At 41.3% G+C, this 16,287-nt stretch overlaps 1 protein-coding gene across 1 annotated transcript in view; it reads right to left on the reverse strand.

Moving 5' to 3' along the window:
• Positions 1-512: 512 nt before the first annotated feature.
• LOC144753478 (zinc finger matrin-type protein 4-like) overlaps positions 513-16,287 on the reverse strand; it is a 915,282-nt gene continuing 899,507 nt past the window's right edge. Inside the window, exons 6-7 of the mRNA XM_078641153.1 lie at positions 11,348-11,481; positions 513-3,457 (exon numbers count right to left, since the gene is read on the reverse strand). Of these exons, the coding sequence (XP_078497279.1) occupies positions 3,309-3,457; positions 11,348-11,481 (283 nt within the window). The 3' untranslated portion in view covers positions 513-3,308. The remainder of the gene's footprint in view (positions 3,458-11,347; positions 11,482-16,287) is intronic.

Consider the following 16,287-nt stretch of genomic DNA (forward strand, 5'->3'; position numbering starts at 1 on the left):
AGCACACTCACTAGCGCTGGGACGCTCCCGGGCAGCCATGCGCTTTACAAATCCTTTTCATTTCATTTCATAATTTGATTTAATGCAATATCCAAAAGATGAGAGATTTCCTGGACTTTGGTCAGGCAATGTGAAGCCTGACTTGAATGGTGTAAATGAATCATTGTTTTGCCAAAGGAAGATTATGCAGAAGCAAATCTCCATTCCATTCCAGAAGAAAGGTTGCCCTTTCCGCGCACAAGACCAGTTGTTCCTTGCAGTACCAAAATAATTTGATTCATTAATGGGTATGGCAGGAGTTTGTGTCTGCATCCAGACCACATGTGCAAATTTCAGGCGACTCAGCTACATTGTATTTCCGAAAGCAATGTTTTCACTGTTCATGTGTGGCACAGAAGAAATATTAGATTATGTTGGTGATAAAATAAAACCGTGCACGGCGCCCAGAGCATCCAATATGAAAAAGTTCAAATAATGCTCCAGTTGTCAAATAACACCCAACAACTCAGTGGTTAAAGACGACTTCAATGTATTGTACAATTGATAACTTAAATCATTAACAACTGTTGTTGCAGCCAAAAATGACACCTGTGACATCAAGAAACTCACGATGTGGATTAATAACACAAATTGAGATAAGAATATACACAATCATTTTCCAGTAAAAGCCCTCCAGGGATTAAGAATCATGGGCATATGTCTTATATGGTGGAGGAATGATGGCTCATATTCGCAGCCAGTGCTGAAAAAAGTCACCACATCAAACCATTTTACGGATTCCCACTGGTGATCTGAAGAAAACTTATGGGTGGCGCTTACCTCGTTATGACCGCTCTAAGTGTTGCACATATTTTTATTGTTACATTCCAAATTTCTTGGTGACACTAGCGCTGGGACTGGAAACAGGCAAAGGTGTACATACTAAATAAATGACTTTTACACAACAGAACATGATGCTTTGCTCCAACAAATCCACTGGGTCCCTGCAAATTTTGTTGATGGGAGGCACTGGAGCACATTTTCAAGATGGCTGCTAGAAATTCCAAGAACCAGCCACTTGTCCTTCTTGCTCTATTTCCCAGACATGCCCTATTGAACTGGCAAGAGAAGACCTATGTTTTTGTCTAATCTATGATGGGAGAACAAGCACCAGCAGTGGGAAGAACAATCAGTGGACACAGAACTCTGCAGAAAGAAATGTCAGTACTTGAATAGAAATGGAAGAGGGCTTTGAAAAATAAGGAATATAGATCATTACCCATCAACACATGCAGCCTAGGAGAATGCTGCCAAACACTGAAAAGGATAATTCCTTGTGTTTTGGCATGGTACAAAGTGGTACACCATCACAAAATGATACATTCCCTTGCTAAGTTAGACAACTCTATGTGGGTTGCTGGGCTGAAACCGAGAAATATGTATTCATGCAACAAGCAAACCATTTAGATGATGAAAGGAAATATAACTTTAGTGGTATATGCTGTGCTGGAACAAAACATCAGTCAAGGAGAGCAAGTACATTTCTGCTATCTTAATCGACCCAAAGCGAGGTGACGCCCTCACAATATAAAATCTTCATTGTTCCAGGAAACGTGTAACACATAGCTTTAAGGGGTATGGAACATCAAGGAAAGTAATGTAGTCATTTCAAGAGAGTGTTTTTGTACAACACAAATAAACTTTACTGTCTAAAACATCTGCCCTTTAGAGCAGAAAGCGGTGCATCATTTTCTTGAAAAACCTCTCAAAACTCGCTACTGTGGTGCTTTAAAATGACCTTTCTGATCCTCGCAGAAAGAAAATGGAATTGTTTTTGGTCGAGAGTTTTACGCTTGCCAATACTTCCAGTAGCTCTGCTGGAAAAGTGCAGCTTTAGTTGGCATGAGACTCCCCTGGGGGAAGGTACCCATCTAAAATATGTACAAAGCTGTTCCTCAACTGGTGCCACGCTGTGGATTAGGACTGCAGCCTTCAGCCTGAAATGTATATGCCAGGTTCAATTGTGAGGAATTGGCTCTGTTGTCAGAGCTTGCATGGTTGACCTACCATGCTCTAACAGCTGTGGTGGCTGTCCTACGTCCAAATCCGACAGAGGGACCTTCTGGTTGCCAGACTCGTTTGTGGTTTAGTTGCTTTTGCATTCTTATGGGCTCTGCTACCCTCCAAACTGTAAGGGGGTCTGCTGTAAGGTAGACTACCCTGCTCCACTTCAAACATTGCATGGGATTTTATTACGCCCAGTGTCTAGCATACGCCTCTGGATTTTCAAGCTGTAAAAGGCCCCAGTCAATACATGGTGCTCCATTAAGAAAGTGATGACTCATTTACATCATCATGACCATGCTGAGGGACATTTGACAAATATTTGAGGATTGCTAATGATAATTTCGAAACATATCCCTTGCTTTAGCCCTCAATCGTATTCCTGCTCTTTTGTTAGAGTTCAATCATTTTATGTTTGCAGGTGACGCTACCTTGTCACGTCATCTAAAATGGGAATTTCTGTTCACCACTCATTGCTTGTCTGCGACATTTCTTTGACTCTGACCAGGAACTGCGGATAATTAAAATGAGCCAGGTTCTTCTGCAATGAAAAGCAATAGATGCTCGGGGTCTCAACAAAGTGCCATTGTGAAATTGATGCTAATTTACATATTATTGCTAGTGCCAGCCCCAGATGCCATCTGCTTGCCTTTAATGCCTAGAATTCATGATTTGTGACAGGACCACTAGAGAAGTCACAAGCCTACAAGACCCACTAGTAGAGATTTGTTTCAAACATTTGAAAGGAACATGGGATTTGCATTCAATAAGGCATTCTATTTTTAGCCTGAATTTATTGCGACAGCTACTATAAGGGGGTTTACCCCATTCTCTTGAGACTGGTTTCAGTGCTATTCTCCCCCATAAGGAAAGACCAGGACTGGTGACCAGGCAATAAACTGCTGATCACCCACCTCAAAAGGTGCTTACATGGAAACAGGTTCCAGAACTGAAACTGGTGGCCGGAGAAGCTTTAGGCATTGATTGGTAATTAGAAATGATCTTTAAGGTTTCTTGAAGACAAGTAATAACTTTTTTTATGGACCACCATTTCAGAGGGATTACCTATCAACATGTTTGTAAAGAATTTGATGTTGAGAGGTAAGTATAGTGGCTCCATGGCTTGCAGCTGTATATATTTCCTCACATGTTCTCACAGGTTAACAAGCCCTCTCAGAAGTTGATTTATAGTCACATAAAGGGCATTGAGAGATTCTAGTCCAGGTGCCACAGTCCTGACCACCTGTCTCCTGCTCATCCCAGAGTCAATACAACATTCTGCTCCTCTTCATCAACACACCAGAAAACAAGGAGGTATGTAAGCCTTCCTGGAAGTAAGAAGCTCCACCTCCTAGGACCGGTGTTTCTGGGACCGTGGGGGAGCTTCCGCCGCTGTTGTCATCGCTGTTAAATGCTGAAATAAAAAAAAGAGAGTTTTAGATATTTATTTCAATATTTGATTAAAAGAAAAAATATTCCTTACAGAAAATACTAATTTGGAAATACAGAATACATCCCAATACATACAAAGCAGCATAATGCAGAGCTGGTCTTTCGACTGTATTAATATAGACTTAGATGGCTTTTGACAGCCTCTGAAAGTGGCACAAAAGGATATCAACCTCTTAAAGGAATGGGTATAAAAATGCCACACTGGAGGAACACAAAAGTAACACCTTAGAAATGTATCTCTAATTGGAAAGGTGATTATTTTATTCAGTCAATCCATAGTCTGATAAAGAGAAAGGATAACAGTTAGGACCTCCCCCTCCCTCTCCCTAATGTAGACAGGTAGAGAGAGTGTGAGAGTGACAAACAGAAAAAAAGAGAAACAAGTGTGGAAGACAGGTAGAGGGACCAAGGGAGGTACACTGCCCTCCACAAATCCCCGGATCCAATTGATATGGATGCAAGGGAATCCACTGGGATTTGGCCTGATCCAAGAAGCACTAACACTTTAGTGACCAACGACTGAAGGCCAGCCCACATTTGGAAGCTTCCACTGCTAAACTTGCAGTGGAAATCTGCATATATTTATTGACAAGAAGGTTGTTTTTTTTGCCTGCATATTTGTTGATGGTGCTTAGAAGAAAAAAAGACTAGCTTGCCACACTCGATTGCTTTCATTGACACAGCACGCTACTCCAGAGAAAATGCTACACCTCACCTACTCTGGACAGGTGTACATGACTAGGCGCTGGTTTGGTTGTTGTGCAGGGCAAATATCCATTGCATCGACCACCTCCATCGGAAATTCTAATGGAAATTCATGAAATTTTGCAAGAAACAGTTACACGAATTTGCACACTTCGATTATATAGAGATTTTATTTTGTATAAGGAATATTTTGCAAAGGTATCCAGACAACCTCTGCTTGAAGACAGTGGATTGCATTGCATTTACCTGAGGTCTGACAAGTAAATTTAATTTCAATTTGTACGTAAAAATGATACACTCCATTTCTTTCATCATAGAGTTCACAACGTTACATTTTAAGACAGTTTTAGTGCAAAGAGTAGTCATTTGGGAAATTCACCAAAATGTGTACCAATTGAACCGGCTATAATAGGTATATATTATATTATTTTCTCCAAATGCGACTCAGTTCGCTAATATTTATGGTGATTGAGACAAGTGTATTCTCGAAGGAAGCTATGCCTGATACAACTATTTATGTTTCCTGTCTTTTGATGTATTTTTGGCCAAATGCATTAGTTCTTTCTGTGTGTGTATGGAACAATACGTTTACTAATCCAGTTACTTAACTTTATATATCTCACAAGGAGATGATTTTAAACGTTACTCATTGCATCATTTTAGCATTTAAGGGTATCAAACCCTCTGAACAATAAAAGCAATACGTCGATTCTTTTTGACGTGTGTGGTTCTTCTTGTGTAAAAAGTGATGTACAACGGTACTGGTAATCTGCTACACAATGTTAATTATGAATATGTTTTACACGTTGTGAGCAGTTCTGGACATGTATTGCTTTACAGTAGTTTTTTCACATAGCATCTGCCCTTGCCTCCCCTAGATGCTATGGCATGAGCAATTTAGATCTTTTGTAATACAAGGACCTTGGGTCTGATGTACAAAACCCTTTTCCTGTTACACACACTTGCAAAATCACAGTTTTTGCCAACACAAAAGGACTTTTTACAACTTGCAAAGGCCCTTTTATAAATGGGCTTTTGCCACCGTTTCCAAATAACGAACAGGATGGGATGTTAAAGTTGAGCCCCCACTTCTATTTGGTGATTCATGAAAGTGTTGATTACAAACCATTGATCGCTTACCTACCTCTTAGTTGGAGTGCTAACTGATTCACAAAGGAAAAGCTGTTCGCATGGGCAACAGTCCCCTCTGGTAATTGTGTCAGTAGACCCAGGCGGAACAGCCAGTTGTCTAGGGGACCACTGCCTGCCCTTCCCATCTTTCCAAACTAGAACAGTTTTTTGTTAAATCAGCACATGCCCCTTTAATGGACACTGTTGGACCATTCCTTTTCTGCAGGTTCACTCCCAAACTGTTTGCCTCTTTCTTTCCACTTTTTGCAGAATCCGTTATTGTTGGCCTTAGAACTCAGTGCACTTTACCATGGCTAACCAGTGCTAAAGTGCTTGTGCTCTTTCCTTTAAACATGGTTTAATTGGCTTATACCTAATTGACATATTTAATTTACTTGTAAATCCACTATAGATCATTATAGCATACACCCAGGTCCTGTAAATTAACTGCTATAATTGGGCCTGCCACACTTATTGTTCCACCCACTTACGTAGCACCCTAAAACATGTCCCAGGCATGCCATTGCAGCCTGAGAACAGTTTTAAACTGCCTTGTTGAAAAGGCATTTACACTCCCCTTTTATTATATTCATGCCACCTCTAAGGTAGTTCCCAGATAGCCCATAGTACAGGGTACTGTGTAATTAAAAGGTTGGACATGTACTTTTAAGTTTTACATGTCCTGGTAGTGAAAAGACGACTACATTTGTTTTTCACTACTGTGAGGCCTACCCATCCCATAGGATAGCATTGGGGCTTTCCTATAACATTTAATAAGCTGTAATTCCTAATTGGGAGATAGTAGATATGTTGTGTTCGGTACCTATGAAATTGTAGTAATGAACCCTTTTAATGATAAAACCATTTTTTTTCATTACAATTTTGTGAATGCCACTTTTAGAAAGTTGTCTTTTTCCTGCTTTAGTCCTTTGTGCCTGCAGCCTAAGTTAGGTCACATGTCTGGGTGTAGATGACAGATAGACTTTGTGAATTCCTCCCAGACAGTCACACAATAGAGGAATAGGTGTGCCTCAAGGGGCCATCTGCTGGTAAGATAGGGGGGTGAAGCTGAGCATAGCCCCACTTACAACTGAATAGCCAGTGCTCTGCCTTCACACAAGGGGGCGTAACAACCCAGCATTATTATTGCAGCAAGCTTGGAATCAGGGCAGAAAGTAGGAAATTCCATGCACTTAAAAAAACCATTCCAGAAGATTCACCCATCTTCCAAAAGAAAGGCACCAGGTTATTAAAATGGAACCTTCAGACCCACTCTTCAGTTCACTACTGGACCTGTTGAAGGACTCTTTGAGGACTGCCTGCTGCTGTGACCTGCTGTGCACTCTGCCACACTGCTGCTGTATCTTGAAGGACTGCCTTACTGCCTGGAGCCTGCCTTGAACCTTCATTGACCAGCTCTGCTGTTGAGCCCTGCATATTCACCTGCATCCAGGATTACCACAAGTGACTCCAAGGGCTAGTTTGCTGTCCTCCTATTCACAGCCACTGGGGCATAAAATGTTTAATCCATCTTGAACCTGCACCTGGACCCAGCCGGGGTGATTCCTGAACTCTCAAGTGGTGCCCGACTAGTCCTGGACCCTTGGTTGTGCGCTACAGTTACCCAGATGGCCAAGGTTCAAAACTGAGGACTTGAAAAATGTTTGGCTAAAAACCCCTCTGAGAACAAGCAGGAGACTGGGATCAACATGTGCGCTTATCTGTCTGAGTTGCATTGCCGGTCTAATTGACTTTGCAGCTTCTCCTGCTACATTCTTCTCCGCAACAGCAAATTTGTTACAGTGGACCTTCGCCAAAGCGGTATCTGACCTTGTGGAATTGTCTTCGGCTACAGTCCTCTGCATTGTCCCACTGGAGATTTTTGACTTTCATTTCGGTGACTAAGTCTGAACGGAGAAATATTCACTGCAGCTTCGACTCAAGGCCATCCGAAGACGAAACTCCCTCCTCGGACACCTCCTGCAGCTTTGCTCCGCAGAACTTTACATTTTCAGACGCTTTTTCTCAGAATTTCTTCAAAGTCCGAAGGTAAACGCTGACTTGGCCCAGTCAACTTCTTGCATCTGAATCATGCGCCATCGTGGTCAGCCATATTTTTCATCTTTGACCTGATTTCGTGCAACTAGATGTCCGTGGTTGATGCTTTGAACTTTTAGGGACTAGTTTTCTCTAAACGGTTCAACTGGTTAAATTTTTGTCATTTTGGTGTCAAATAATTGATTATAGTTTATTTACTCTGTTCTTCTAAATTGGTTTGGGATTTGTCTTGGATTGTGTTTTAACTTTATTACTGTTTGTGTGCTGCATAAATACTTTACACATTGCCTCTCAGTTAAGCCTGACTACTTTTTGTGCGAAGGTACCCAGGGTTAAGCTCAGGTAATTTAGTAACTTTTTGTGGTTCACCCTTCAAGGGATTGTGACTTTTGCTTGACCATGACTCACACACCAGTCAACCAACAACCCAACTTCTTACAGATACCAGCTGTTTGAAAAAAACGTTTCCTGTTTGGCAAAGCAAATGCAGGGACAGTGGCCTGCTGTCCATTTCAGGCCTCCATGCCTGCATTTGCTGCCATCACAGGAGATTGGAAATTGAGACCGTACTATTTAGTATTCATCTGGAAGGTCATTTTGCAATCCCCGTGCATGTACAATTGTGATATAACCTATTAGTACATAGGCCACATCGCAAATTGCATACTGATTTACAAACCAGCTAGTGAGCAATTTGCACATCTATGGTTTGAAAAGGGGATCGTACATAAGGCCCCACATTCTTGTACAGTTTCTCACGCAAAGCCAAAGGTAGAAGACAAATAGAAATAGTGTGCATGGTTCTCAAGTGCACAGTCTGCATAGGAGTGTTGATAAGGTGGGAAATGTGATGCAGTGACAGTAGCGGTCGGCAGTAGGAGTTACTGCTGGGCGGTGATGTGGGCAGGGGGAGGGGCAGGGTGGGGGGTAGTAATGTATGGATTAAGGAGTTTTACAGGTAAGTAAACATTTAAATAAATAAAACGAATTTCGTTGCGCTCACTGCATCACCAAATGTGATGCAGTGCGTCTGCACTTGCACTTGCATGCTTTGATTTGCAGCAGCAGAGGGCAGCACAAACAGTGACTGAATCTAAATCAGATAGATTCCCACAACACATAATAAATAATCTCTCCTTTAATTAATGGCATTGTGTCCAGGAAGCTCAAACTTTGAGCAGCAGAATCAAGTAACATCAAACTGGTGGATAGCATTCACTTGGCAGCCAATCTAACTGTTCAAATCTCTACATGCTGATAGAGCAGAGGTTTTCCTCTTACAAAATCATGATAAATAAGAAGGAAAATAATTGTGACAATATTTTACATGAATGGTGATAATCGTGTGTTAAGCTTCAAGTTTCTGGGAAATGACAAAATGCAACTCTGATTTAGATGCTGCATAGTAAACGTATGCAGATTTCTAGAATGAGCGTATATCATATTTTACATTTATTTAATAGATGTGAATTATTAACACCGTAATAACATTGATGCTGTGATTAGAACATGTGATAATAAAATAAGTAAGAGATCTTACATGCAAAAATGATTGCTCCATGTGTTAGAAATAAATGGTATTTCCTGTGTAACGTGTACACTAAAAATGACAAAAAAAGTAGGTGCTACACAGGTTTAGTTAAAAGAATATCTGGGAATCTTTCATCAAACGTACTTATAATTGTGTGCACCTTAATGACAAAAATGCAAAGGAGATTTATATGTACATTTCCTATATATGTGTCATGTTGACATTTGCAAACATTTTTTAGGAGTTCCCTATACTTACATGAAACAATTATGATTCGATTGAAGTGTTCATTAACTAATGTAATTGAGAGATTAGTATTATTTGCTATTCAATGCTAGATTCATATTTTAGCATAATTCATCGCGAATGAGCTGTAATTCATGTAGGCCTCTGATCTTGCTTCCCTTTTCCAAACATGAACTCATAAACAGAATGATCTGAAGCCTATGGGAACGTTTAGAAAAGTTGCCACGTGTGTTCAAACCCTCAATCGTTTTCTTTGACATCTAAAGCAAAGCTTGAAAGTTGAACTGTCTGAAGTTTCGAGAGCAGGATCTCACTTACTCTGAGTATCTCATTGTTCATATGATCAAACTTACAATGGTTAAGGAAGCTACGTAACGCGAATCACTTAATTTTTCCAGATTGTATACTTTTTACCTACTACACTACATCATCCTCATCCTATCGAAGACGACCAATGAGACAGAGTTTTCTGACATTCCTGATGATGTTAAAGGGTGTTATCCCGGAACCCATGGAGTATAATGGGGTTTAATTACACAGATTTTGGAACTGGACTAGGCTAGTGCAAGCTCTCTCATTTTGAAGCATTGCGACTGACTGCTTGGGCATCCAAGAACAACGTGAACTGTGAGGAAATACGGCGATCTGGTGCCAGCTGGCATGCTAGCATAGTGGAACCTTCTCTGCTGATGCTGCTGTGACTTTGAGGTTACAGTGATAGCCTGAGACAGATCTCTGTCTTGAAGGACTGGAACTGGGCACTTCGAACTATCTGAACTTTCCCAAGGATTTGTATGAGGCTCAACTAATTTCCTATTCACCCATATGCTATTGTCATCCAAAATCTCTCTCAGCTGAGAAAGATTTTTCCCTTCATCCTTGGGACTCGCAGAGTTGATATGTGCTGTATTAACCTGTTTAGTCTGATTCAAGATTGTATGCCATTTATTTTTTAAATTCTTTACTTTTGAATAGAAATACTAAATTCTAATATTTAAAGTAAATTCTGCTGATTCGGTATCATTATTTACTTATGGGTAAATCTTTTGGTTCATATACTTTAAAGTCTGTACTTATCTAAACCTTGGTTAATAACAGATTTAAATATAGCAATTTCCTTATTCATGGTCTCCTCATTTGGTAATTGCTCATCTTCAAAATATCCAGTCCATTTCAGTACAAAACAAGATCCATCGGAAGACGAAATGACCATGGTGGTAGTCAGAGGTCAAATGAATGAATAAAATAACAGACTAGATAAATAAGAACATCCCTGAGCCCAGTGAGTGATGCTACAACGATGCCAAATAAATAACACTCAAGTAGTGGCCAATGAAAAAGGATAGCGCCTCCATGTTCCAATAACACCTGCAAGGCTGCAAACCTTTCCAAGTGATCTTAACATGGGCTGAAATCTTCTAATGGCTCGACGAAACACCAAGGGAGACTTTGAAACTATGGGGAGGCTGATCCCACCCTGGATTTTGTTTAGTGGTTATAGCTTCCTAATGTCCCACATAAGTAAGCATTTCTATGCATGTGTAGTGACTAATTCAAGACTTCTATTTCTGCTGTTTTTCTTTGATCACTTTCCATAATTTCTACTTCGGAGAAGAGAAACATTTTTTAATTGGCAGAATCTCAATACTTTGTGGATCAAAAGCCCCCTAACTTGATGACCGAATCTAAGAAAGGCAAGATGGCACCTAATCAAAATTAGTTTCGATATTCTTAAAACCGATATAAAGTAGTCACACATACAAAGACGTAATATGGGAGCCACTTGCTAAGCAGAACCTTTGCCCTTTGGGCCAAAACACAAAGACCTCACGTAAGTAAAAAAGTTTGGCTGAGAAAACAGTTGGGAAAGTGAACTTCTGCACAATCATGATACCTGTTTCCAATTGCTTTAATGTTGATGCCATTGACACATGGGTATCACCTTACAGACACAGATTCAATAAAGGCTACAAGATTTCACTGTATCGGTTTCCTCTTTTTTTAAGCAATATTATCAGATGCAGGAGTTCTTCCAAGACCATTACTTGTACATTATAAATATTTAATTACATCACTAGATACTAGATTTGGATCAAATATTCTAAATAAATTAGACATATTCCTGTATAATAATTGCTCAGTTTCCAAGAACGGTATGGAAAATAGTGGAATAGTACTCACTGGCCCATCTTTTCCGGATGGAGACTTTAGACGATGATGTTTCACAGGAACTGCTGTCACTCACTACCACAACGGAGGAGACTTGAAGGACCTGTGATCCATTCTTGGGGTCTTCTGCGCTTCCTCCATTGGCACTTTAGGGAATGTAAAAAGATAAGAGATGAGGTTAATTGGTTTCAGAGTAAGGATAAATGCGTTTTCTCTTGCTATTTAAACATACATTTTTAAATTTCAGTGCACCCCGCAAGTCCTCCCAAATAATTTGTCTTCCATTTCTACTTCACTCCACGTCTCACTCCCACTTATCAGAGGCAAATCATAAAATTATCATAGTACCTCCGACAGTAATAGCAAGAGAACATTGATGGGAAACAGCTTTTTTTAAGCAGAACACATTTGTAAAATAGGGATTTTAAAAAAACATAAGTTTCACTTTTACATGAGGAAGATAGCTATGGACACATTTCCACACTAAATTTAGCTCTGGCAGAACCTGTGGATTTGGTGCCTTTGTCTGACCTGGTACCTGAAAGTTGTGCTGGAGAGGTTTTTGGATGCTTTACAGTTTTCTGCAGAGAGACTAGCATCGTTCCTTTTTGGTGCCAATGCAGACATCCTCTCATTTTCTCCAATGGTTGGATAATGGAAGATTTATAGCAGCAGCGAAGAGTGTGGATGTCCTAAATCATTTTTTAACACTCATTAAATTATTTTGTCAGATTAACCTTGTGATCGATGCCAAGTTTCCTTGATTTCCTTCTTGAGCAGAATAACATTTTAGTAGAATTGTCTCTTTTAAAGTTCAGTAAAGGACGATAGAGATTTCCCTGGGCGGACACTGTTGGTGTCTGAGTTGAACATGTTGTTACTTAATGGGGCGTTTTCTATCAGGGCCGGCCTTAGGCATGTGCAAAGTGTGCACCTGCACAGGGCCGCCAAACCCCAGGGGCCGCCACGACGAGGATCGGATCATTAACTTTACAGTAAATCTCTGTATTTCTACTACATACATCGGAGGTCTGTTATTTCTTCCTTGCCTATCTCCGGCTATAAACAAAATGCAGCTGGTTTTAGAAAAGGGGCCCAGCATCCCCAATGCAGAGGAGGACATGGGAAGCAACATGGGTAGAGCGAGTGGAGGGAAGCGACACAGAGGGCGCAAGAAAAGAACCAACTGGGGGAGAGAGCAGCGAGGAAAGCAAACGGATGAGAGAGAGAGAGACTGTAACGTGAAGCGCGGAGGAGAAGCCCAGGGATGAGAACGCAATGCAGGGGGAAGCACATTAGGGTGTTATTGTTAATTAGGACAATATTTCCTAAGTCAGATAAACTTAAGTTAGCATATCTAGGCTGTAGCCAGCTTGAACGGACATCTATTCATACTTGCTGAAATAAATGTGCATTTATTTTATGCAAACAAGCTTGTGCACGAGTGCTTTTCCATTTAAGAAAATGAGCAAACTATACAAGCCTAATCCATTGCATCTGTATAAATAAAATGTATCAATTTGTACAGCTCTCCCCAGGAAGCCATGTTACGGTTGTTCCTGATGTTCCTGTCCTTGTAACTTTCAAGGTCCTTTGATAGAGCCTTTCCAAAGCACCATGCAACTGTCCGTTGTATTTCTCTATTACATAAGCGTCATGTAATTTCCTTCATTTCATATGTACTCCTCATTCATTACTATGTGGTAGTAGTAGATGTTTCTAGATGTATTTTATTCAATGTAACTTATGTATCAGAATGTTCATCGGTTTACTAGAATGATACATTTCTATTTCAATCCTATTACATCAGATCTCACCACTAAATATGCCAGGCTTTACTGTCAGAAACCCTAAAAAAGATTGTTTTTGGGATCTGGCCAGTCTTTCTCGGCTTTTCTTTGGAGGAAGACTATGTCAGTCCTCTTGATGAACTATGCTTAGTTCTGGCGGCTTGCTTTCATTGGAGGATATCCTTAAGTGATCTTCTCAAATTACTTGATTTTGATTTACTATTGAGGCACTGACTGCTTTTGATTAGCCACTTTTTGCCTTCTGAAATGATCTTAATGTTGGATAAACCTATAAAGTTTAACTTGAATCTCTGTCTTGAGTAATCTTAGTTACCTTGACTTTCACTCAGCCTTTAAAACTGGGATAGTCCTGATTCTATGTATCGTCCCTCTTAATTATTTTAGTTATAGTGTCTAGAAAGGCGAGTGTATCACAGGATGGGCTGATCCACAAGGGTGGACAAAGAGCAACAAGACCATGGCAGAGCGGTGTGAGGAGTAAGGAGGGAGACTACTGGAAAACATATGGATACATGTGAGTACATAACCAGGACTAAAAGTAGCACCTAAAAGCCAGGTTTGAGTGATCTGCGGCAGCGCGCAGACTCAACCTAACCTGCTGCTTGACTTCCCCGCGTGCATAACTAACTTGTGGGACTGGTGGCGTATGACTCTCTCTGCACAGCCCAGCCATTTGGTAGTCGTCGACGTCGGAGTCGGACAAAAGCTGAGCGGCCCCTGAGCTCAGACTGAGAATAAAGTGAAGAAGTGTGAACGCACCTGCCGGGTAAGGGCAGAATAGATCCATTCTCTCAGATGATTGATAATGATATTTCTGCACACTGTTTGTGGCACTGACTGACTATCGCGACGCGTCATGGCAAGCAAGCGAGTCATATGAAGATAGGTAGCCGGGCGTGAGTGTAGCTGTTAATGCTTGAGGTCGGAGGGGTGAATTTACTGCAGCCGGGAGTTTTGCCGCATCGAGGTAGGCCGCCCGCTGTCTGTCTTCCAGTGGCAGCGCCACCGGCCACTGATTTCCTTTAGGTCCCTCTCCGCCTGTGCCTGCAGGGCCTATAATAAAGGTGGAGTCGGGGGCTGTACTATTTTGCATTAAATTAAGCGGCAGTATATGGCTCCCAGCCAGTGAGCGGAAGGCCTAATCATTGCCGAGTATTACATTTCGGAATCACTGACACTTTCTCCGAGGGGGGCCCGCCGCATTCAATTTGCTGGTGCCGCATCCATCGACTCGTAGGCCACTGTCTGTCTTCCAGTCAGCGGCCTCCCATGTAAACTGGTGGTGATTGATTTCTTTAGGCCCCCTGCTCCGCCTGTGCCAATAAAGGTGGAGAGAAAGGGTATTTCTGCACTATTAAGCGGCAGACAGTTGAAATATGGCTCCAAGTCCCAGTGACTCCTGGGGGCACCTAGAGCTCGGGGGGCAGGGGAGCGACCGGGCCAACCCGAGCGCTTTCAGTTTCACACAGCCAGGCGCGGGCCCCGGTGGAGCGCGGAGAGCACCTATGGTTACTCCATGGGAAGGAACTCGCTGCTATCTCTCTCTCTAGCAGTCCTGCTGTCTGTTACTGGGACTCACCCAGCTCTGCCAGAGCACCTCACTCCTCAGCTGGGGCGTCCGGTAGACACATGCGAGCAAATTTCGACAAAAGTTAAACGCTTGTTGTGTCACGAGGTGGCTATGCAGTGTCTGCAACGGACGTGGCCATCCGCCAAGCGTAAGACACCATATTCGATATGGCATCGATATTACTGTTTCCGGGCAAAGAGCCACCGATTATTTCTCTGTGGGGGGGTTGTGGGCGTCCGGTGCCCCTGTCATGACCCTGGCACTGCGGCTTTCTGTGCGCCCAGTCCCTCATGTCGTGTGTCACAATGTCCTCCTCCTCCTAAATTGTATCGTTCTGAGACAAATTCGGAAGGGTAGGAGCAGCCGCAGGTACTGGTCATCTAATGACTTTTCTGGACGTATTAATAAAACACCTTCCTGAGCTCCGCCCCGTCCGGACCCCCTCTTCCGGGGCCCCCACCTACGCTCCCTGCACAGGGCCACCATGAGCCTAGAGCCAGCCCTGTTTCTATGTTTGCATTTAGGCCTCCTTTAAATATAGATGTGGATTTTATAGCTCATATGTTGGGCAGTGTTGTTGGTCAATAAAATATGTGCTTTTATAAAATAAATATGTATGATAGCATTTGATTAAAACCACCATATGAGTTAGCTTCAAACAAAATGCTTTAATGTAAAAAATCATGTCCATGATTGCTTCTCTCTAGATGATTTGGCTAATAAGTAAATGCTGGGAATGGCTGAAAGAAAACGCAAAGGAAGTGGTCACGTTACTCCAGCTTCTTTGACGTTTTCTAAGGAGACATGGTTGGACTGGATCATACTGCTATTTTTAATATCACGTCAGCAATTAAAAATGGGATCTATACTCTGGTTATCTTTACTCTGGTTGAAATGTTGCAGTCTTTGAAAACGATGCAGGTACAGCAAAGAAATTCAAACAATGCATTCTTTTGGGATGATTGCAGTTTTTTTTGAAAATATACAATCACCAAATGCTCGCAATCGCACATTAGCACTAATTCATAATAAATAGCACAGGTCAGTGGTTCAATAGACATAGTAAGTCACATACACTATTTCTTTCTAAAACAAAATACCAGCAGCAATATGAATACACATTCTACATACACATCACCCTATTCTAAAGCCAGTGTGTTTAGAAAAACAAATAATTCAGATCGAAAGGAGAAAGGAAAAACATAGAAATTATGCCAGTGACAAAACATAACTCCTCAATCAAACCCTTCAGTTCAAACACCGTTTATGCTACATTAGGTGGTTAAAAAAACGAGTCAATAAAAACTGAATTACATTTCTTATAGCTCATATAAAGACTCGCCAATATCAGTGTCAAAATTACTCCTCATACATTTCTAATCTGGCAAAAACCTATCATCAAATAAATGTTACATGTTATATGGTAAATGATTATCTGACTGCAAATTCTGCATGGCTTATGGAATCCGACATACATCCGGGTCACTTACAAGATCCGATTCAATAGATTTCTTATTTTTCACTAGACACTCTCTTTTATGTCAGAATAGTTGGTAATTTCACATTTTCCA

Source organism: Lissotriton helveticus, chromosome 5_1, assembly GCF_964261635.1.
Source record: "Lissotriton helveticus chromosome 5_1, aLisHel1.1, whole genome shotgun sequence".
NCBI classification, from domain to species: domain Eukaryota; kingdom Metazoa; phylum Chordata; class Amphibia; order Caudata; family Salamandridae; genus Lissotriton; species Lissotriton helveticus.